Raw genomic sequence first — 25,118 nt, 5'->3', positions numbered from 1 at the left:
CGAAAAAGGTTGCCGACCCCTGCGGTAGACAGTGCGCTGTCGTAATACAAATCTGTATTTGTGTTGATAAACTACGAGAAATGAGGAGGCATTTTACAATAAGACTAAATTACTAAAACCCTACAACACGCTCGATTGAGGACATCTAAGCACAATGAAGCATTAATAACATTAAAAAAAAAAGATTTCAATGGTTGTACGTTAATTACTATGTCATAATGATTTACAACAATCAATAAAAGATTAAAGTCGATCGATAACGACGAGCCAAAAACCGCGTTGTTTTCACTTTTTGCTTCTGAAAAATCGCTTTTTTCCGCACACAGATACAGCTTCTTCATATTCTCTGCAACACAGCGAGCTGAGCTATTTTTCATATGATATATGAATCGAATGGGGGCACCCTTTGTCCTTTGAAATTATCAAGAATTGCATATGAAAAAAAATTCAAAATTGGAAGAAGAAAAAAGATTTTTGTAGTAGTTTGACATTGAATAATATATTTTCTAATTATTTTTTAAAAATCCCAAAGAAAAATCTTAATTAAACCATTATAAACATACGTGCAAATTTTGGAGAAATTTGAACAAAGGGTTAAGATGTTGGTACCGAAACGAGCACCCTCCCATACGATAGTGGATGAGTAATAATTAATAAAACCTTTGTTCTAATTTAATTTAATTTTTTATATCAAGGAACACACGAATTGAATAGTGTTTGTAGTGGCATCAAATTCAATAGAAAATGACGAAATTGGACGATAATAAATAAATAAACCGACAGACCTTGAATGCTGAAATGTGTTGTTACATTTCCTATACTTTTCTTGGCAAAGCTGCCATTTCAGTAATTGTTTCATCGTCCTAGTAAGTAGTTTTGGACAACTATAATTCTAAAATAACAACAGTGGTCTCGCACGGTAAGTCCAAAGATTCAGGATCGAAATTCTTTGAAATGTCTTTTTCATCTTATAAAGAATTGGACAAAAAGGATTTGGTTGAAATATGATGGAGAATGGAGGTTTTGCTACTTGTTCTTTGGTGAATGGTCTCAATTTAATTGAAAAACGCTCAGAACGACGGTTAGTATTTTTAATAAAAATTTTAGTTTGTTTTCCATTTTCATTCATGACTAGAAAAGCTGTTTACAAAGGTGAAGCGGTTATAATTTTCCATATATTGACATTTACCGTGAAGACGGAAGGGAAGAATCGTGAGAAACCGCAGTGCACTGTTATCGCCCGCGTATGGATTATGGAATGGTAGCATTGGGTTATAAGGCGCAGGTGGTCCCACAAAAGGAACAGGTGCTTTAAGTAGCAGATGAGCTGAGCGAGCACGTGCTCTACCAACCACCTGTAGCTCTCCTTAGCCCATACCACGAATTATTTCAAACAAAACACTACATTCTTTCGCCGGTTAAAACCGCCAACATTTTCTTAAGGGGGGGGGGTGTAGATAATAGTTTAAAATGGACGGGAATTGTAATGAAAAATTTAGATTTTTGGGTGTACATTAACTTTAACAGGCATACAAAAAAATCAATTAAGCAACTGCTTTTCCCAGCGTATTTAACATAATTTATAATGTTCTAATTAAATTGTAATTTGCAGGGTGATTCACTACTCGTACGACAAAGTTCGTCAGGTGCTTCTTTACTTTGCTTTCTTCAAATGCAACAGAAAAATTCGTATGAACCATGGTTCGATTCCTTAACCCTTTTGCAGATATTCAAATTTTTTCATCTATCTACGGTTTTCCTCATAAATCTACTCGTAGCTCTTCAACTATTCATTTTTGGGGAAATACTAAAAAAGAGTTAAATTTTCTTTGAGAAGGCACACTTCTAGAACTTTCAATTTAATTTTTGGTTAAAAAATAAAAAATAAACACCATCTTTCAAAAACTGCTAAATTTCAAATTTGTAAAAAACCTAAATTTCCAACTTCATTGCAAAAATTCACGTTACAGCTTGGCAAATTTGATAACCACTTCTTTGTTAAATAAGCTTGCTAGCAGTCTACCCTTTTCTTTAATTGCATCGAACCAAAACGCAAAAGTTTTATGCTGAATGGGAAAAAGTGGTGACGGTGTGAAAAGGGGGCATGAGGTTCGTAGTAATTCAACGTTTTGTCCTGGTCAAAATTTATTTCCAAACTTTAACTTAATAAAAAGCACAAAAAGGTAGAAAAATGGAACAAAACACCTAAAAAAGAGGCGATAAACATAGCGAACAACCAAAACAGAAAAATTGGACCAAATTTCTCCACTAAACACAGACAAAAGAAAAAAAAAGAACAATACAGAAGTTGTAAAACTTAACTTTAACCTAATAAAAAGGCAAAAAATTAACGTAATTTTTCTGTTTTGATTGTTCAATGTTTGTCTCTTTTTTACGTTGAATTTTTCTTTACCAAAAGTTAAATTTAAAGTTCTAGAAGTGTGTATTCTTAAATGAAATTTAAGGCTATTTTTTAATTTCCTCCAAAAGAATAGTTCAGGAGTTACGTGGTTATGATGAGAACCGTAGATAGTTGAATATCTACCTGCCAGAAGGTTTAGAATCGGATCATGCTTCATTACGAATTTTTTTTGTTGACGTGTGGAAGAACATGACGAACTTTGTCGTACGAGTAATGAATCACCCTGTATATAAGAGCAAGCGTCTTTCTTCCCATGACACCTTCACATAAATACATCGTACTTAGTTTTGTTAATATAGTTTTCATTCTTTTACAAAGAATTTTAGACATTTCTCCCTTCGACCCGAGAAGGTTTTTGCTTTGAAAAATTACCTTTTTGAAGTTGTTTCCGTTTGTCGGTCGATAATCTCTCTTTATCCTCTGTCACAATATTTTGCCTTATAGTATTTGTTGTATACCCAACATTACAAACAACACAAAACCACCGCCGAATTTGAAAAAGCTCTATAAAAATTCTGATAAATTAACTATTGCGTGTTCATCCAGAATATAGATTGTACATCACGATTTTAAGAGTACGTTTAATTGTTTAATTTGTTATTGCTTGAAAAAAACTTTAAAGTAATTTTTGGTATTGTTTAACATTTAAAATTATATTTTCCAATTTTAGAAATATATCATTCTTTGTGTCAATATTTAAAAAAAACCTTTATAGATCTTTTTTTGCATAATTGTTCAATGCCCATAATACTTTTTGTTTTGATGAATAGCAACTGGATGTAAATAAAAAAGTAACCAAAAATTAAAACTCGACAATCGTTCATAATACAATTTGACTGCAATAGAGAAAAAATTGTTGATTAGGTTAATTCAATTGGGCATTAACATTCCTACAATAATTGGACAAACAGCTAAGACTTGTTTGAATATTTAAACAAAGGTAACCATTTTGAACTGTAACTGGAGCTAAATTTTGTCTCGAAAGGATTTCATTCAACAAATTAGAGGAAGGATGCGTTTGTGGATATTGTGGGCACGGTGGAATTTAAACGCCATCCTTTCTCATTGAAAAGTTCCAATTCTCTCATTTTCACGATTTTTGTTTGTATTTTGAAGCCCCTTTGAACCTGAATTTGTTCATTGCAAAAAGAAAGCCTGTCCCGTTATCATCTATTGTACGTGGTCCTTTATTTTTTATTCACATACAATTTTTTTAATAACTCGAAACCGTGGTGTTTATTGTCGATCTGTGGTGTTTTACGTTTAACGATATGAAATAAACTTTAATTCAATAAATTATACGACGTGAAGAAAGAATAATAACAAAATCATATTCCCACGGCATTTTGCACGTTTATAACATAATTTTCCTCTATTATACTTTATGCTTTACGATGAACAGAACATCCAACTAAAAATGGACGTATTCAAAACAAAAGGTCCATGTTTGTCGTATAGAAGAGAAAAATGGTAGATGAAATTTTCTTCTTATATGAAAATAATAAATAACGCCCTGTGAAATGAATATTTATCAAATATCATGTATTCGTCCTGTGTCTGTTGGTTTAATACTGGTACTTTGTTGCCATGTTAATTGAGAAAAATATAGAATGTGTCGCTGCACCATCGTTACACACACACACACACACACACACACACTTGTTCGGAATAAAACGATGTTGTGCGCACTTGCGTGTACACGTGTGTGTTTTGCATGTACATGAAAGAACTAATAAGCGGGCTCTAATTAATAAAAATCCACTTGTATCGACCTATGCTAAGGAGGGTCAATAAGATCAAACTGTCCACTCACCGTAATTCGGATCCGGCTCCTGAAGAATAAAGGAGTTGTTGGGACAGTCGGCGTAGAAGGCTTCTTGAGCGGAATTTACAAGTTCAAGAACTTGAAGCACCATGTTTTCCAGTCAGGGTTGGGACGTGAACTGGTGGTGGACCGGGGTATCGGCGAATTGCCGGGAGGGGCGCTGGCCGTGGTGGGGAGGCATCAATGAAGACAGGACGGCTGGCAGGGGAAGGCAGACATCTCCACCTTCGCTCTCGGCCCAGGGGGAAAACACGCCAAACCCGACACAGGTAGAGAGAGAACGAGAGAGATAGAAAGAGAGAGAGCAACCCCTTGGGTGCTGAGTGCACCGTGCTTCGTATTTTGAATTTTTTTTTATCCCAAACTCATAGAGAAAATTATGAGGCAGCCTAATATGAACAAGATATTGGTAAAAAGGTTTTGTATCTTTTTGACCATGTTATTTATGTATCCATTTCATTATATAATATGGTTTTATTTATTTACATTTACATCGTAAGAGAGTTGAACAGTTCTTTTTATTTAATTTAACAAGAACAAATTTAAAGTTAACCCCAAAATTCGTTCTTGCTAAATCAGATAAAGAGAACTGTTGTCGTATACAATTAATGTAAATGTAATAAATAATTTTATGAAATGAAAGGTTTACCAACCTACTCTACTTTGTGCCGAAATATTCATGGATAAGTTAGAAAAAATTCTTTTGAAACCAAACAATAAATTAACCTTTTTTTTGGAAAAGCTATGTAGACGCTATTTTATGTATATGGTCGGGAACATTAAAGGATCTAAAAGAATACCTCTAATTAATTAATTCTTTACTTCCTAGTATCAATTTTCCATTGGAATAAATAAAGATGGTTGTTTTAACTTTTTAGACTCAAAACTGTCCAAAATAAACTACTTAATTGAAAAAGACATATATTGAAAACCCACAACTTCAGACATCATGATACCAACAGATTCTTCTCACCCATGGACCCAAAAAGCTGTTGTATGTTGAAACATCCATTAACACCTGCTAATTATAAAAAATAATTCCAAACAATTAAAAAATTAGTTAAAAACAATGAATATCATGAAATATTTATCAACAGGTCAAAAATAATAAAAAATTAACTTTAAAAGAAGCAACAATCGAACTAAGCCACCCGACCAAAAATCAATCATTAGGTTTTCGTTTCTTGCCATACATTGGGAACTATCAGAAAAAGTAAGTAAAATTCTAAACAAGAAGGTTTTAGAGGTTCATGATCACTTAGAAACATTCTCTCAAAACATAAAGACAAGGTTGACAACTTATCAAAAAGCGGGGTTTACCTACTTAAACTTAATTGTAATGATTGCGATATTAAATATTCAGAACAAAGCGGCAGAGAAATTAAAAGGATAATTCAAGAACACGCCTCAACTGAACAAATTTTCTGAATTTAAGGACCATCTAAATCAAACAAAACACAATTTCAATACTTTTTCACCAAAGGGAGGGAACTAAACTGGTTTGAGAAATTTGAAATAAAAAATATAATATAAAACATGGAGATAAATGCATAAATAATATAATAGATTTTGTTTTACTTCCTATTTTAAAAATGTACCTAAATAATATTTGATATACAAATTAATCACTAATTTAAACTTATTTTCTTACAATATGTAATATTTAGTTGTATTGTGGGTTCACTCTTACAATTTATGTCGAGGTTAACGAAGTGAAAAAAAACATATTCAGACGATTCTTGATAATTCGAAAACTAAGAAACCACAAAAATAATTAGAATTATCAAGAGAAAAGAAAATCAAATTATTAAGAGTTGACATACATTTTCACAAGTTATTACTTAAATTTTACATATATAAAACATCGCAAAAATAATGAAAATGCGGAAATAGATCAATTGTAAAATTGAACATTGTTATCCCTTATTAAAAAAAAAAAAAAATCGTGGGGCGGTTTTTGTTTAAATATGGCCTTTGTCTAAACTAAATGATTTTCCAAAGTGACCAGTGCTGAGAACACATTGACAAAACACCAAGCATAACAAACGAAAGAATATTCGAAGAAACTTTAGACTGTAAAGAAATAACAATAGGTGAAAATTTAGAAGAATATTACAAAGAAAACCTTTGAATTATCAAGGGGGAAGTGGGTCCATTTCGATTCATCTAAGGTTTTTTTGAGCTTTAAAGGTATGGTTAATTTGCAGTTAAAAAGGGTTAATTTGACTCAAAAAAATGTACTATTTATAGCTAGGACTATTAACTGGATGATCGGAAACGGCCAAACAACATGTTTATCACACCGACCTTAAAACTAAATCTCACAATTCTATTATCATTTTTAAACCATTATTATTTATAAATACAAGTTTATAAAAACAACAATTTAGACAACATAATAAATTGCACAATAAATAGATCGTTCAATTTACAAAACCGTTATGAATGATGAATGTCAAATTTTGTTTATAAAAGACGATTGCTCGTCGTATCTTGTCTCCTCTCACACAAGCTCAAACATTAATTTATTTTAACTGCCTATCGTATTTGTTTAAATATTTAGATAATGGTGATACCCTAATTTCGTTCGATATGGCAGTTCGGAATAAGACCGGAATGTGACCCAGTACCAGGGCCGAAAAGAGTCTAAAACGTCTAGAAGCGTCTTCAGTATTTCAAGTTTTTAAATTAGGATAAACCCATATCTCGCTATAAAAAAAGGCGGATGGATTATAATTAATTATCATTTTTATTCAAATGTTTTGTACAGGAAGATCCTGATAGTCAGAACTGATTGGGACCGAGCACTGTTCGAACTAGCCGAATCATTTCAATAACGCAAAAGCAAGCAGCAGTAAAACAGGTCTGGTTGCAGGTGACATAAAGACGTTTATGTTGAAAAATAAGCTTGGAGGGTTGAAAAAGCAAAACGAGGGTGTAGTTGAGTCTTTTCGTTTTGGTCTGAGATCAAAACGTTCAGAAAGGATCAAACTACAGGTTCTCCATCATGCCATCCTCTCAATTTTAGGATGAACGTGCAGTTTAAAATCGGGAGTCCGGTGTGGTAACTACAATAACCGACCATTAATATGATTTAAATTCAACTGGAAAATATAAAATAAATTTTATTTTCCAAAACTGTCCCTACTAAAAGGAAAACTAAATTAATCGAAATGGCAAAAAGATCCAAGAGGCAAATATGTTTCCCCCATTACATTTTGCATTTTTCTTTCAAATTTTCGAATTGGACACTTTATAATTTATTCATTAACATAATATGTGTACATATTTTAAACATTTCTTTATAATAATATAAACATCATAATTAAGGAACATCCGATACTTATTGCCCCGAGAGGCGACATGGACAGGATGTTTGAGTTGAAACAAAATTTCCGCATCCTGTGGTATCTAAGTATCTAAGTACCGAAAAGAATGGGAAAAAGGGAAAAGCCCCTCCGGGGAGAACGGGACCATCTGTTGGTATACTGACGGATCTAGAATGCAGGAAGATACAGGAGTTCCTGGAACCGTACACTAAACTGAACCCATGAGAAAACACCAGTATCTTCCAGGCTGAAGTCCATGCAATTGAGAGATGTACCCAGTTCAATTTGAAAAAAAAAGTTCAAAAACAAGAGTACAGCTATGATGTCAGATAACAAAACAACCATCGAAGTACTAAGTTCACACATCATTAGCTCAAAGATGGTGCTGAGTTGCAAAACTTAACTAAATAGATTAGGTATGCAAAATTAAGTCATCCTCTGCTGGGTCCTGTGCTCTTCTGTGGCACACTGTCAATGAGTACCTTAGACAAAATGACAAACTGAAAATGAGGAAACAGAGGAATTCACTCATTGGACACAAACAATCTTATAACCTATGACCTTTACAGACTGAATCTGAAGAAGATTGGTACAGCCCAGATTGAAGAGTCTGCAAACAAGTAGAAGAGACAGCACACCTACTAACAAACTATAGGCTACAGTTGTTCGCAGGAGGAAATGCTTTGGGATGTACAACGCAACCGTAGAAGAAATTTAACCATTCAAACCTGGCCTACTAATCAAATTTCCTGACGGAGTAGGACTCACCGGTGTGCTGTATGTGCAGAACGGTGGTACAATAGATCTTTACAATAGCGCAGTATATTACATACCCAACATTACACCTTAAATGTTATAATAATATAATAAAAGAGTTCGTATGTTCGTGGTATATTCCGTGTAAGATCAGACACGATAAAACCAAGGGAGAAGATTATTACTATTTTGTATCTTTTCCCATTTTTCCGTGGTTCACCGGAGCAAAACTGGCGTCTTGAGAGAACCGTCTTCTTTTCCATCTCATTTTACGAGAAATGTAAAAAGAAAGAAGTAGCATCATCACGATCGTTTTAGGACGTCTTTTTTTTAATATTCTTCTTTTACGGACCGTTAGACTTGTCTTTAGTTCCTAAACAAAAGAGGGCGGGGCCCATTGAATTTTTCTTTTTAATTGGGCTTAAAATTATCCTTTACCCTAAATATAATTTTGAGCATATATCAGTCACTGATATAGCGTAGGCTTATATTTTTCGTTTCATTTATTTACCATACTAAATACAATAGAACCAATCGGCTCACAAGAACGATTTACATAAGTTTTGAATATTTTTATATTTATTATGCATAATTCGTTATTATATATTCTTTGATGACTCAGAACTGACGTTCGTATTGACCGCTGTTGTTGTAAAACAATATTTTATTATTAGCGCAAGATAAAACTAAAATTACATTAACAACCGTATTGGATACTTTTATTTCATTCGTTCTTTCACGAGGTGCAAATTGAACGAATCGAACCAATTTAAAACTTTCTGAAGAGCGATTATTTTTCAGTTCTTAGATTTTCCGAAATATCCTCGCTCGACCCTTTATCGTTATTTATCAATAATATAATTGTAAGTTGAAATGAGATTGATCAAGTCTGACTTTTCCTGTGGAAAGGCCTCTCAAAAATGGGAGTGGAAATGATGCAAAATGTAAAAACAACCGTCGGAAAATAAAAGTTGCTTCACCGTCGCGGCTAGTTGAATCTCATTTATATTTAATGCCATTCTGGGCTTCTCATGCAATGTTTGTAGAGGGGGGAGACTTATAAATAGTAGGAATAATAGATTTCTGAGAGTACGATTTAAATGCGATTTATTATCACCATTGCTAAAATCGTTTTTTTTTTTCAAAATTATCTCTCAATGAAGTTGGAACGTACATGAATTAGGGGTTAATATTAAATTCTAGTACGCCTCAGCAAGAATAGACGGATGTCCAAGGACCATCTCACAGCGGAAATAACGACACAAACCCAAAGAAAGTTTCGTTTTATTTATTAATTTTTGTGCTTTGAACAAATTTGACGGTTGTGTATTTTCTATTCTTTAATGTAAATTCAACAATAATTTCTGTCATACAGCTAACGGGTATTGTGGACGGGTAGAACCACCCCGGGAGTCCCGATAATCCGAACGCGTATTGGTCAGAGAAAATATTTTAGCTGGGAAAACAAATTTTGAATTTTATTAAATTAAAATATCAATGGACAGTTATCTATCGTAGCTTTGCTCATTCCAAACTCTACTGATTTTTTCGCTGTACTTTTTATCCTAAATTGTGAAGTCTGCGAGTTGAACCTTGAATTTGGTTCTTTCCGCGCGTTTTGTTTTGCCTGTTGTCTTTGGTCTGTCAGACGAGTTTTGGCTTGTCGCCATCTTGTGTGGTGGTTTTTAAAACAAATTATTATTAAACACAAACACTGAAGGTGAGGAAAAACCGAAACATAACTACACTATCGCCCTCGTCCTGCTTTTTCGAAACTTGCAGCATATTTTCCAAAGTAAACGTCTGATCATCCTGGGGGTGATTATCTGACCTGTTTTACTGCTTGATTCTCCATTAATTGCAGTTATTCCTCAAATTCGATTTTTGCTTTTTTTCGATCCCGAGGACTAGCGGGTCTCTACTGTACTTCTTTAATAGTATCAATTCGTGGCATATACAAATCGCCCTAAAAACCGGACCCCCTAATGCAATACATAAATGGAATTTAAGGAAAGACAGGAGGAATCCACAACAGGTTAGCGCAGTTTAATATCTCGGTCATCCTAGTCCGAATATTATCGCTTTTTTTTTCTTTCGATGTTTCACATATCTCTTTTTTATCACAAGTTTCCTAATTGTGGCGACTTTAAGAAACACAACAAGACTCATACAACGAGAATTGGTAAACCGTGGACCAAAATATGTCTGAAGAGTAGTTTTGTTAGGTTTTGAGTGTTCGAGATGATTTATAATACTTTTTTACTGGGGATTCTTGATGAAAAACAGAGAAAAATATGAGGGAACAAATTTAGTAAAATTTTCTAAATCCTGGAATGAAAACGCCAACTTTCATTAACACAATCATTTTTTGTAAATATTATTAAATCCTACATTAATGATCTATTATTTTCTTGGAAGTCCAGGAACGGACTCAGCTCCCATTTTGAATCGTAGTTTCAGCTCACAATGAGCGTTTGATCCGTCCTGAAAAAGGACAGAAATGAACATGAATAATGCGTCAGAGGTCATGGACAAATGAGTCGTCAGGAGATAGTTAAAGAATGAAAATTAGACAACATAAAACAACTGTTCCAAATCGATATACGATAATCATCCGTTTACGGAAAATCCCGACCTGTTTGGCGGAGAAGGAGAATAACTCTCACGGGGTGAATGATTCTATTCTCAGAGGCATTTTCAGTTTCGTGGCCTTGGATTAGAACATTAAAGGCACGTAATTCGGCAATTTTAGCTCTAAATAACCATAAAATAGAGGTTTTGAAGAATAAATAAAAAAGATTTTGGCCAAAAACTGGGACATGAGGTATCAGCCTTTTACAAAATTGATCTGTCCTCATGAGCCGCCCTTGAATCGTTTAGATAAGTGTTGTCAGCAAATTGAGAATTATTTATATTTATCGCAATCAAATTATGCCAAGCAGTATTGCGCACATCCGTTTCTGATCTGGGAAAAACAAATTGCGAACAGGATGAATTATCAGATAACCAATGTTTGCAAATTGAATGGGGAGAATTTAAATGGTTTCGAAAAATAATTTTATGCTGTTGTTGTTTTTTTTTTTTTTTAAGAGTGATGATCGAGGGTTATTAAACCAAAATAAAAGAGAAACCCCCTTGAAATATTTTTTTGGCACTGAATTGGTCCAAAATTCAAAACTCTGTCCAGAGTACAGTTTCAGTTACACGTCCGGCTCAGTGATATCGAGATTTGGTGCACGATAAGAGGAAAGAGTCTATGTTTCGGTTAATAACTACCGGTGGACAACCACTATTGTATCTATAGAATATTTATGTGGCCGCCAGCCGTGACGATCCTCCATTGTTTGAGTCAAGGCCCAAAACAGGGCAATTCCCTTCAATCCACTCAACCTATTCACTAGCACAACTTTCTTTTCAATTAAAATCCCTTCTGATATTTTCAACTTTCCTAGCCAAACGGATAGGCTGTGGGCTTAGATTTAAACAAAAAATTGAGCATATTATTCGACGTGTTAGGTTATTTGCATGTCAAATTATGCCGGCCTCGATCCCGAGCTGAGTAATAAATTATCATGATAATGCAATAATCGAAGGATTATAGAAGGATTCACGTAATACCTTAAGTAAAAGTTATTTATAATTAATTAATTGTTCAAAAGTTAATATCTTTGGAACTGAGTACCTCACCGCGCGGCGTACATAGCCAATTGTTAAAAACACGCTTAACAATTTATTTTCTTTTGTGTCAATAACATTATAAACTTTTATATAATTGGATTTGTATACACTCAAATTCGCACATGTGTGTACATATATACACACATGTACAGTGATGAGCCTATTACTTCTCGCAGTCCACCCGCAATTTCAGCTTTTGTAATTTACAATAAATTAACGGAAGGCCTCGAGAATCACCGCCCAAAGCAGATCTAGGTCTTATCCGTCCAGCCACTGGGATGGGCTTCGGATGCTGTTAATTCAGCACCCGACGCATACAGTTCTAAACTAATTAACACTCTCACTCTTAAACATATACTATCTTATTTACATCCCTGGTAGTGGAGTACTCGATATTCCTCCATCACTTTACACCTATTATGTAACTAGCCTAACTGAGGTTAGATGGGGTACACAATATTCCGCCATCCACTACACATTCACCCTAATAAATATATTCCCTCTCAACACACGCACGAAACTATCATTACTATACATATACAATAAAACAATTGCAACCTTCAATTAGGTCGGACACATCGAGCAACTTTTCTTTACATGGACATATAGATGGCCTTAGGCCCAAAAGTATCCGTGTGTCAACCTCGCATGGCCTATCCTTAATCGGTCTACCACTCTTCTACGCGACAGACCCTCCGAGGGCAATCTATCGACACTGCTCTTGATACGTGAGATCTCTGCCAACTCGGCACACCGACGATGCCACCTTTTTTAAATTAGTTTTTTATTGTATTTTTAGCATCAGAGAACCTGATCGCGGTGGTAAAATCCCGAGGTTGGAACAACCCCGCCTTAGGCCTCGTCCGCCTGTTTTTATACATTCTATATTCTTCCATATTCAAAGTTCATGGAGCATTAGCGATATTTAAAAATATCGTATATTAGTGGTAGATAAGGACAGATCGAAATATCGCATATTCTATTTATCTTTATAGATTGATTAACTTAATATTGTCCTTAAAAAGAACCTTAGTATTTTTTATAATTTGAAAGCTATAACATGTTTTCATAATTTGAAAACTATAAGTGTTTTTATACGAACTATGAAAAAAACACAATCATAATAGACAAACAACAATAAAAGTAATGTTAAAATAAAAAGACAGACACAAGTAAGGTAGCAAGAGATAAGAGAAGATGATAGTTCTAGAAGTTTTTTCTCATCGGCTTATTGCCAATCCATCTCTATTAACAAAAATATAACTAATTTATGTAGCTTTTATTAAAAGACACTCGACTGATAGAAAGGATTATAGAAAGAATATATTACTGTTTACATAACGGCCGGTCTACGGCGTGAATCTTCCTAGGGTAAATATTATTGGTGTAGCACTGGCGTATAATTTTTTATTTATTTAAAACGAAAATTAAATTTTTTTTACCCGTTGTGATTAGATACAGTCACTCTTTGGAAACTGAAGCGGAAGTAGAGGGTGACTGTACATATCCGGCCTCCGGTCATCCAAAAGTGAGTCCACAACAATACTCTTTATTGCCCTCCTTAATGAACGAATATATTATGCGTATCCGGTGGTCGTAGCCGTGGATTATCGCTTTGTGGGCGGTTTAAATGAGAAAAGTCTACGAAACCAGTTAACGTCGACAAAGAAGGTGGCTGGGCGACCTGGAGGTCCTTTAATAATATCCTCTGAGGAACGCCGCCTTTTTCTTCAAGATAAAGATAAATAGTATGTAAAAAAGTTATTTACCGTTGGCTTCGTAGAGCATTTGTTCTTAAATAATTAATATCCTGAAGGCGAAGTCTCCTTTATAAAGAACAGACACTGCATAAGCACACAAGGATCACCACTCGCGGGCACTTTGTTCGGAGGATGCGGGTGATCATAGATCGTTGATGGGAGAGGGCAAAGAAATGACTCGAAGCGGGAACTCAGGGAAGACTGAAGAGTGCTTTGGGACTTACCTTTCCAAATCATGCCGGGGAAGGTGTACTGGGACTATTGAGAGTCGGCAAGCCGAGGAAATAAAACGAAAGAAAGAGAGGGATGGAGTGGGAGTGCAAGACTTTCTAGTTGCGCTTAGTTCAGCCAACCCTTCTTATCTGCTCACCGTTTCTTTCTGCACTTCCGCACCCTATCACTGGCTCTGAACAAAACCCATCTTTTAGTTTCTACTCCAGTCAGCCAGCCGTTCGACCCTTTTAGCCACCTCTTTGGATGAACTGATCCAGTTTTTACAACATCCTTAAGAAACGGTTTGGCTCTTGGGGGGAAAAAAAGGAATCGGGAATAGATCCGTTCGGCGGGGGTGGATGACGGCCCGTCGACCCGAGAGATTGGTTCGAATCGGGAGGATCATTCGTATTCATCAAAACGGATTAAACGATTATCAGCCGAGAGAGGCCGTCTCCATGCCCTCACGCTATAATTTAGATGTAATCGTCCAATTGATTCATAACCCCTCTCACCCCTGAATGACTCTCCTTACTAATAAGTAGGTCATAAGAGTATTTCAGGAAACGAAATGAAAGAAACTGACAAAAATAAAAAACAGTGGATAGATTATGATTATGAAAAATCGACACATCAAAACCCTTTCGTAAGATTTGTAGCAACAAAAAACAGCAACACATCAAAAAAGAAATTGTGTAAAAACGGAAAAAATTAAAAATTCGGGATCAATGGGGGTACTCAGTATTCCGTCATCGACCCTCTTACACTACACATTCACGCTAATAAATACATTAACTCAACACTCGCTAGGGAGACAAAACTATCATTACATGGCCTATCCTTATTCGAGTGAGGATTTTCCTTATTTTATGAGTCAGGTCCTCCCATGGACCTCCAATTATTTTTTGATTTCATTCATTCATTGGTATAAATGATGATATATATATAAACTGCTGTTGTTAGTAATCTATATATTTTAACAATTTCGAAATCATCATTATTTGTAATTTTACCGATTTTTCTTAAAAATAGATTTTAAATATGATTGTATTTTATAGCATAGCGACTCAAATTCTCAACACAAGTTGATGTTTTATGATATAAGGATAACCAACTCTCTCTTTCTTTATCGTATTGCTAGTCTCTCTGGATCTCAGCCCCTCGTCAATTTGGGATAAAATAACAAATAACAAATACACAGAAACAAGATGATAGTCTGGTTAGAATTCACACTACTCCAGAGTAATCGATATTCCTCGGGGTAATCTGCAGTTGTGTCTGTTTCCTTACATGAATCCTGCAATACAAATAAAAAAATTTGAACCACTCCCAATCGCGATTACAGGGTTTATGATTATAACAATTATTTTACTTTTATTTACTATTCTTATTTTTTGCATTTTAGTTTGATTTTTGGCTCTAAGGATTGCTACATTTCATTTATTAATGTCTAGATTATTAATGGAAATTAAAAATCATGAGTCCTTTTTTTTACCTATTGACCATTTTCCTACTTTTAACGTTATAGTTGTAATTATTTGCTCTATTTCTGTTTGTCTTTGTGAGTGCGTTTGTTTAATTTCCTCTCGCCAGTAACCCTGATAAGAAGGAGTTTATTCTACATTTTTCTTCTAATTAATACTGTACCAAAGTAAAAAAAAAAAAACTGAAAGCATTAATAATGTATGAACTATTTTATTACAATAATAATTAAATTAATATTACTAACAGTTATAGTTTTTAAAAAAATTGTCTCCGTTTTATTATTATTTTCGTTATTTATAGACGAGAAATATTATATACTTAGATGATGTTAGTTGCATATTGTATACGCTATCTCAGAAAAAGTTATCTCAGCAATGAACCGCAGTCTATTTTCTGTATAAATTGTTGAAATTCTGCTGAATAAGAAGGTGTTAGCTCGGTTTTGTCCATTTACTCCCCTTAAGGTGTACTGCCTTCATGAAGTTGCTTCTTGGTGCTTTAAGAAGTGTATGCATGAATTTATTTAACTGTTTATCGTTGTGATTTCTTGTATGTTAATTAAAACTTTACAATAAAGTTAACGCTGTGAAGGGAAGACAACGGGAGCCGGCTGAGAATTCATTTATCACTCTCACAAAGCTCTGTACATAAAATAAATAAATAAAAATATATACGACCAAAGTAAACAACAAACAGAAAAAGAGAGAATATATTTTGTTTTTAAACGTGTGAAATATCTAAACAAACTCAATTCTTGGTAGAAAGACTTCGGAGGAAGTGTTCGGTCGTTTAAAAAAGCTGCAGGATTCACTCGCATAAATGTCAAACCTAGGCAGTGAATTGTATAATAAATAAGGAAATAAATTTAGACATCGCAGAATATGCTGTGAAAAAATAAGACCAGCCAGAAAGAAACAGTCACAAATAGTCTTAAAAATATGTTGACGTTCATATAAAAAAATCATTTTTATTAAACAATCAGGGGTATAATGAATGTAATGAGTAATGTGAACGCTGATTTTTCTCTTTCTTTTAGAATATTCAATATTTGCCAAAAATAAAGGGTTGAGATGAGTTGGCACTTCGGGGGACCGAACGTCACACGACAGGACAATGATATAACATCCAAGTCCGGATAGTGACACTGATTTTTCATCTCAACTTCCTTCGCATAACTAAAGACCTAGTATAAAAAGGTAATAATTTAGATAATTAACAAATAAAATTGACTACAAATAATTCGTACAATATTGGCCGAGGAATTCGATTAATCTGGGGTAGTGTGAATGTTAACCAGACTATCATGTTTTTATCTTGGCTCTGTATTTGTGTTTGTTATTTTATCCACAATTGACGAGGTTCTGATGTTCAGAGAGGTTTGCTATAGTATAAAAAACCTTATCTCATAAAATGACATGACTTGGCTGGAGAAACAGAAAAAGAAATTAGTAGGTTTAAAACGCGAGAAAGATAAGGAAAGAAATGCAAAGCTAAGAAAGAAAGGGCTGTCGATGACCAATGAAGTTCGCCGGCCCTAAAACTACAAAAAAGTTAAATCAGAAGGTGCTTTCACAAGAAAAAAATGTTGTATTTTGATCCAGTCTATAATATTACTAACGTGTGTAGTAGCTTTAGAGTTGCGAAATTAAGGAAAAGGACAACGGTACAAATCATAAATATTTTTTCAACACCGACTTGCCTCATGCGGCTCTTTAGTAATTTATTGCCCAAAAGTGTAAATAAATAAAGAAGGAGAAAAGATAGGAAAGAACAATAACCCGGGCGAGGGGGGCATGAGTGCGTGATGTATGGAGGAGCCTGTTGCATCACTGACGAGGGTTAACAGAGTATGAAGTGTATTACAATATAGAAAGGTGTTGTGTAATGGATAATTTGGCCCGGTTACACAAGTACACTACTCTTGATGGTTATCCACCGTGTCAAACTTATACACATTAGAGAAATCTAAACTCTTAAAAAAAGAAAAAAAATTGCGTCATACGGTTCAACTGATAGATTCACAGTTAAGACGATTGCTCATCCACTCCTACCTTTTCCACTGGGCGACAACGAGTCAATGGTCATAAAACTTGCCATAAAATTCTTTCTTAAAAATCATACATTCTACCATGACAAAATCGGTTATGACACGTTTTCTTACACATCCTCTAACATATCATATCTCTCGCGTACCTGAAAGGGAAAGCCAGCGAAAATCTGCTGATCAGGATGATAAGAGTATGCAACAAAATATTAGTTTTCAAGTCCTTACCAGCTGTTTAACATTAATTTTCACAGGTTTTTCTATTCTGGTCATGTTTGGTATGTCTATCCTCTTGGACTGTAATGCGCTTTTTCGGCTTATCGCCTGAATCATTGGTGGGATGTTAAAATAACAAGAACAGCAAAGACAAACCACTGAGGATGGCATGAAGTGATAAATCTATTACATGTTCTGAGAACAAAATCGATATTTCGAAGCCTGGTGGATTGACATGAAATTAACTAAGTTTTATACAACCTTAGCGTATTATAGTGGTATAAAACTTAGTTTATCTTCATGTTAATCCACCAGGCTTTGAAATATCGATTTTTTTCTCAGAACATGTAATAGATAGCTCCATTTGGAGTGCCTGAAATTTGAGGGGGCATGTACGACCGCTCCACAGCCAGTGGCTCCGAACGTCATCTAGTGAATTACCTTTTCAAAATGGATGACCATTTCTTGTGCTACGCTGCTGTTTGTTTATATATTAAAAGCAAAAAACCGAAAAGGAAATGGTATAAGAAGTGGCTCCTGAACAGAAGCCGTTACCCAGATCAATTTGATGAAAGATCGCTTGAACCCGCTGATTGGAGGAACTATTTAAGGATGGATGAAACGTCTTATTTATTCATTATATTTAGTGTTCTATTAACTAAATTACTTCTTTCAATTAATTAAGCTTTTTGCAAGGTTTTGGTTGAAATGAAAAAGCAAGTGCCACGAGCGGGATTTGAATCCATAACCTTCGGATAAATACGCCGCTGCTCTACCACTTGAGCTATCGTGACTTATATACTCTCGGATACCAAAAAATGGCAAAAAGAGGGAAAACTGGAAAGGTTGTACGTTAAGATGGGAGTTGGTGCCCGAGTGGATCGAACTATCGAAGTAACGATAGCTCAAGTGGTATTTAGCCGAATGCCGTGGATTCGAATCCCCTTGTGACACTATTTTTTCATTTCAACCAAAACTGTACAAAAAAAAAATTAACGTGTTATTTATATTTACTCCAGCTTGTTACCCCCTTGATTAGAAAACAAAAGACAGTCACGAGAGAAATCATCACTCTACAAGAAAGGTTGGCAGCCACATTACGATTTCTCGCTACAGGGATGAACTACGAAAAACTTAAGTCCTCTACTACGATTTCTGCTCAGCGCTTAGGGGTTATCAACACCGCATCTCTCGTTGCATTTGTATCCTTTGTTTTGAAAAGGTCGACCAACCGGTGGTTGAGGACCGAATTTCTTTTATTTCTATAGTTACCATAAACATGGTAAACTTTCATACAATTCAATCACCTCAACAATAAAATCTCGATTGGATGTCATTACCAATAAAGAATAAACGTTTTTGACTTTTTGAGAATTTACGCCGGAGATGTTTGCTCAGTGACAGAAAGACGGAGTGTGCCCTTTTACTTTTGTTTTCCCATTCACGACCAAGCCAGCGCTCCAATATTCCACAGTTCACGCCAGGTTTTCCCATTCACGAACGCGCCATGCCGTCGTCGCGCCGTAGATGTTTGGAGCGGCGCGATGGCGTTTGAATAGGTCGAATATTCGGCACAGCCGGGCAAGCCAGTTCAGTTTTGCCATTGACGTGGTTTTTGGAACGGCGTCGCTCCGTTTGGGCGGCTAGGGGCGATCGTGAATGGCCACCTTAAGAGATTTAGAAGAGAAAAAAATTACAAACGTTCCCGAATTATTGACCGATCTGAGTTTTGAATAAATTTGTATACTTCAGTCCTGTCTAATTGTCATTTGTCGCCTAATGTCTAACAGAAAAATACAGCGAAGAGCGGTGAACCAGACTATCAAATTCCAGACAAAATGTACATTAGTTTTTCATCTCTTGGAACTTTTACTTGACGTGACTTTTACGCTTATGCGAGAAACTATAGTTAATTTTATCTCATCGCCTCTCGACGGTACTTCCTACCACAAGCCTAAAGATTCCTGCAGTAACTATTAAATTATTCAGTAAAATGTTAGACGTAATATTCGGAGTTTTATACTGCGCCCTTTGAGAGGTATTGAATCCCCGTACCTATAATAGCCTGGACTGGAAATTAAAATTCTTTACTCGACGAAAGGTCGATAAATACATCATCTTTTTGATAACAATCCAAACTATTTCCTAATTTTGACTTTAAAATACGTAAAGCCGATATGTCACATTTGGAAGTACTTTATTTTAGAAAGGATCTCTTTTACTCCACAAAGATTCACAAACGCTCAAATTCAAATGATTTTGTGCATTTTAATTATGGCAAAAGGACATTTTCACATTTCAGAGGCTAACAGAGTAATGAAGTAAAAGAAGAGAAATTAAAAAGAATTTGACCACCCGAGCTCAAAGCATACATTTTTCTAGAAGTTCTTAGTAATTTGACTATTTTTTTATTTGTTTATCCTTACAATGAAAGTCCTAGGGTATCAGTTGATATTGATGTATTATACAAAAAATGAATTACGACAGTTTATGTAAGTGTAAAAAGCATATACGAGGGGGGGTTCGGAATAATCTAGAAAGGAAGGAAGGGGTGACAGATAGCGGACAGAGCATGTACTGGAACGAGAAGTGGATTTTTTTTTTTTTCAATGGAGTTGAACAAAAATCACAGAAATCTGCGTTGGACGGGATTGATAAAAAAATAAATACAAATAAAAAAGGCTTACCTGGATGGTGGTATGTGGATGTCTGAGCTTTGCTGACCGAGAGGAGATGACTGAGATCAGTGGTGTATAGCGAATCGTATAGCGATCCACCCGGTTCGACACAGTTCCTTTCCTTCTCCACTTCTGAAACACCCAAAATCAGATTTTTCCTCTCAAAAATTGGACGGCCGAGTTGAAAGCAACTGTTTAAATCCAGGATATCCTGTAGGGCAGACGGTCGGCATTCACGGTTCTCCATTCTTTAGGATATACTCTTTTCCGGGAGGCAAACATCCCTTTCCGGGAACGGACTACCGCCGGCGGCAGTACGCTCTATGCACTCACTCGATCACCAACACCCGACGCGACGCCCTTTCTAAGATCTGGACCCGAATTCTCAGGATTATTTACGAAATATCAACCGGTGAGGATGTACCGTCACTCGCTCACTCGCCCCTCGTACCTGCGATTCCGTCCTCGTACGCGAGGAGGATTAGAAATTATCTAGGACGAAAATCACCTTTGCCATCGTACAGAAAGAAATCTGTCATCGTTCCCGCCGAGAAAGATACTGTCTGTGTGTATGTCTGTGTAGTGTGATTGGTAGAGGAGGACTGCACTGGGAACAGCTTCTCCCCCTCCAACCACCGTATCAAACCACCAATATCAACCCAAAACCTGCCGCTACGTAAACAGGTACATCACCATGGCATATCAAATTAAATATGATGCATACGTCTAATGACACACATTTAACCGATACAGTTCCGATAAATTGGAATTTGGGACAGGCCGGGCAGATTTAACACTTAAAAACCATTAAAACAAAATTAAAACCACACCAATTGATATCCCAATTTCAGCTGTAATTAAGAAAAACCTATTGGAAAATTAATTACTGGCATAATTGGACTTTTATATCGTGGTGCTATTGAAAAAAATTGAAATTAAAATAAGAAAAAAGGAAGCCTTTTCATAATCTTCCAGTATATTTCTAAAGGATATTTCACGCTTCGTTCTTTTCTAGCCCGACATCCCAATTGCACAATGTAACAAAAGTACTATATTGCGCATCAAAAATGTACTCAAAAGGATAAGCCAGGATCAAGGAAAATAAGGCACCTTGTCGTACAGGATTAATACATTCCGCATACGGCTCCCTTTAACCTCAACGAAATAATACGTTTACCCAACTAATTTTCATTTTTTACTATCCTGCATATTTCAAACTTTGATTATGTGCGGCCTTGCGCAACAATCGGCAATTCGCAACGCTTTGAATTTTTTTTTTTATTTTTCCGGGAGAGAATGAAAACAACAGATAGAGACAAAATGACAAAAACACAATAGAGTGAAAATGTATAAACGAAATTAATCAACATTTTCTGTCATAAATCTCTTAAATTTTATCAATTAATCTTCGAATTAAAACTAAACATAACAATTTTGTTTATAATTATGTTCATAATAAGGTAAACAGTTTTGTTTCATCACGGGTCCAAACTGGCGGGCGCGTGCGCAGTTCTGTTTTGGCATTCCATCGCCCTCAAACTATCAGTCGACCGTTCCCACACGCTTTCAAGACAAGTTTGTGACTGATTTTTGATAGTCACAACAGTCCGAGGATTTGACGTGAGACTGGCAGAGACGCGCCGATATAGTCAAATCGAAAAGTTCTTACTTAACTAGAGATCGGATTTAAATGTGAAATAAAATCTGTACTCTCGCTCTTTATATATTTTGCCAACCTACTTGAATTGTACGTCATGGGTCTGAGATTTTAAAAGATTAAAAGAATGGACCTACTGTCCAAGAACCTACCGTACGCAAATACATTACATTACACTTACATTACTGTAAACAGCCTGAGATGTTATTCTGATTCAAAAAGGATATATGATACCATAACACAAATTGAAAATGTCCGTCAAAGAAGGCTCGATGAAATACAATTGATTTTAAGGTTTTTGGGGAAGGAATTTCAGCATTAGTCCGAGATTGGAAAAAAGTTAAATCCCATAAAGCAATTTATTTATTTATTTTTTAACAATAGAAAACTGCTTTCGTTCCAGTCTAGGATCTACAGTTTACTGCACATAAAGAGTGGAGGGAATACCATTGATTAAAATTTTAAAACATATTTACTTCGGTTGAAATAAAGTTCGGTAAATTTTTGTTTAAAATCTTTCCGACAAAGACTTTTAGGGCTGGAAAATCGAATTGGTTTAAACTACGCTTAGCACTGAATCGATATCAACTTAAAAGTTGTATTTTTCAATTTATTTTGGACCGAGTTACAATGATGAAGCTATCCAATTTTTTTCTCAACGGGAAGATTCAGATCTATCGGGAGAGAATAGGGTTGGGATACAACAAGTGGAACGATCACAAACAAAAAGTCAATTGGACACGCGATCCGGGTGAGCGGAGAGCAGAAACACGAAAATCCCTCGGTTCGCATCCGATTGCGGATAGGCCGGATAATTTCTGCACCCGCACGCATTTCCAGATTAGGTGGATGATAAAGCCGCATTTCTTCCATATCGGCCCGCGCACAAAAAAGGAAAAATCCTGAATCCAGGGCCAGTTCTGGAAGCGAGTGGTCCTTTTTTTTCCAATGATCAACGGAAGTCATAATTATATGGAGAGGACGGACATCATTGTAAAATAGCACAAAAGGTTTGCGAGAACAGAGTGGGAGCGGTCGAGCGTGAGGTGGGTGAGCCAATCACCATCACTCAATGTCCTGGTGATGTACGAATAGAGTTAAATAAACACGTAAAACGATGGCGAAAAAAAATCCAGCTCGATGACTTATCGGATCTTAGTTGGAAATATCACTGTTTATTTATTGTTGACACGTTTCCTCGGCCTTGGGAAATATCCCATCATCCTATCACTTAACACTATAATTAAAAATATCAATTCATTCTCCTTTTAATTAACCGACCTGTAAATAGTGGGAAAATGGTTTAACAAAAAGGAATATAAATGACTTCGAATAGCTTGTTACCCTTCTACATAATGAAGTACACGCTGGTAATATAATTATGGCTATTTAATAGTGAGTAGGTCAGAAAAATTGACCACCTAAAAGATTTCTTATTTCTTCTCATTTTGGATAGTTTAAGAAAATCATTATTAAAGAGATATGCGTCGTACTCGCAAACTTCTCGAAACGGAACTTGAGATCTCCGCTCCTGTTGTATGACACAAATTAATCTTTTGTACCGTCCAATCGTCTCGAACCACCATAAATCGATGATCAGCGATCACGCCAAACTCAAAGAATTGATTTAAAATTCAAAATTTCTCACGGATCGTCCTATTTCAATAACAGAACTATAAATGGCAGACCGGGGTCAGACCTAGGGGTCTTTTGGGGTTATAAATCGGCCGTACCTCTCCACACATCCTTAAATAAATATATTTATCCTATTACTTACATAGGTCGATTGAATACGCGATAGTCCATCCTATACGAAATGGACAATGTACTCACGCTATAAATTCACGCCAATAAATACCACTCTCAATTTATTGAACTGGGAAACACAAAACGATATACTGCATACAATACAACAGCGATGTTTCCTCAAAAATCGAAACAAGCCACAACAAATAAGCAAATACTCAGTACAAAATCGGATGGCATTCCCATTCGCTCTCTATACAGTGCCAATGAACTTCGATAGCTAGGACACATCGCGCAACCTTTAATAGTAGTGGTTTATTTGTTATACTTTTAGTATTCAGTATTAGAAGTATCGATCACTTTTTTCATTCAGGAACACTCTCGAACAAGGTAGGTCTTGAAGAATAAAGCAAATTCCGTTGTTAATGCTAAGCTTTCTACCTATTTTAAGGACATCATCAGGGCCTACTGATGGGCATATATAATTTTTTACTGGCGATCTCAAATTTTTTTGGAGACCGACTCACTCCTAACATAGTCAAGGATTACAATTAATTAAGGTTTTTAGTTGAGATGAAAAAAAGTTAATGGCACGAGAGGGATTCGAACCCACGACCTTCGGCTAGATACGCCGCTGCTCTACCACCTGAGCTATCGTGACCTCGATCCACTCGGACATCAACTCCCCATCTCAACCCCACCTTATGAGTTTTCCCTCCTTTTGCCATTTTTAGCGGACCACGAAATTAGGGAATTAAATAGTCAAGGATGATAATTCCAGTAAACTGTCAAATGAATTTAGTTGGGATGGTTAAGCTTAAAAGGAGTCGGCCTCTTTATGACCTTACAGCGACCAATATTGGTCTATTATGCAATATCCATTACTAACTCTTCGATAAACCTCTTATCACGTCGGATTTGAGTAAGTTGGTAGGCCGCAAAAGGGTTCAGGGCTGATAGATGCCTCATCGAACGAACGTTCCTGCCTCCTCGTTGCCCGTTTGGTATGCCATGGTATGCCACCCAAGTTTAAATTTCGTTATTTTCCCTAGGTATGACAAAACCTTGATGCTGCAAAGTGCTCTGGACTTTACTTCCGATGAGGTGGTTGTCAAAAAATTCACGTTAAATAATACAGTAAACACGAAGTGTATAAACTGTACAGAAAAGCACTCCTGCTTCATCCAAATATCGGGGAATCCAGAGAAAAGCTGCCGTGCTCAAGCACAATCCTCGCATCCCTAATCGTACACGCTATATAGAGCCAAGAAATAACACCCTTCAAACAGGGCGTGCTCATTGGCTGTCG

At 35.8% G+C, this 25,118-nt stretch overlaps 1 protein-coding gene and 1 long non-coding RNA gene across 3 annotated transcripts in view; one reads left to right on the top strand and one right to left on the bottom strand.

The window, feature by feature from the left end:
- LOC106668935 (protein C-ets-1) overlaps positions 1–25,118 on the bottom strand; it is a 231,794-nt gene that overhangs the window by 14,856 nt on the left and 191,820 nt on the right. For both annotated transcript variants that reach the window (XM_014398137.2, XM_014398138.2), the window contains one exon: positions 20,416–20,538. In XM_014398137.2, coding sequence (XP_014253623.1) covers positions 20,416–20,538 — 123 coding nt within the window. The remainder of the gene's footprint in view (positions 1–20,415; positions 20,539–25,118) is intronic.
- The window catches only part of LOC112126416, a 114,339-nt gene continuing 109,883 nt past the window's right edge, over positions 20,663–25,118 (top strand). The window contains exon 1 of the long non-coding RNA XR_002909954.1: positions 20,663–21,090. This is a non-coding gene — a long non-coding RNA (uncharacterized LOC112126416). The remainder of the gene's footprint in view (positions 21,091–25,118) is intronic.

The sequence above is a fragment of the Cimex lectularius genome, unplaced genomic scaffold (genome assembly GCF_000648675.2).
Source record: "Cimex lectularius strain Harlan isolate CLEC.00 unplaced genomic scaffold, Clec_2.1 scaffold29, whole genome shotgun sequence".
Taxonomy (NCBI): domain Eukaryota; kingdom Metazoa; phylum Arthropoda; class Insecta; order Hemiptera; family Cimicidae; genus Cimex; species Cimex lectularius.
This window is presented reverse-complemented; position numbering and strand designations above follow the sequence as displayed.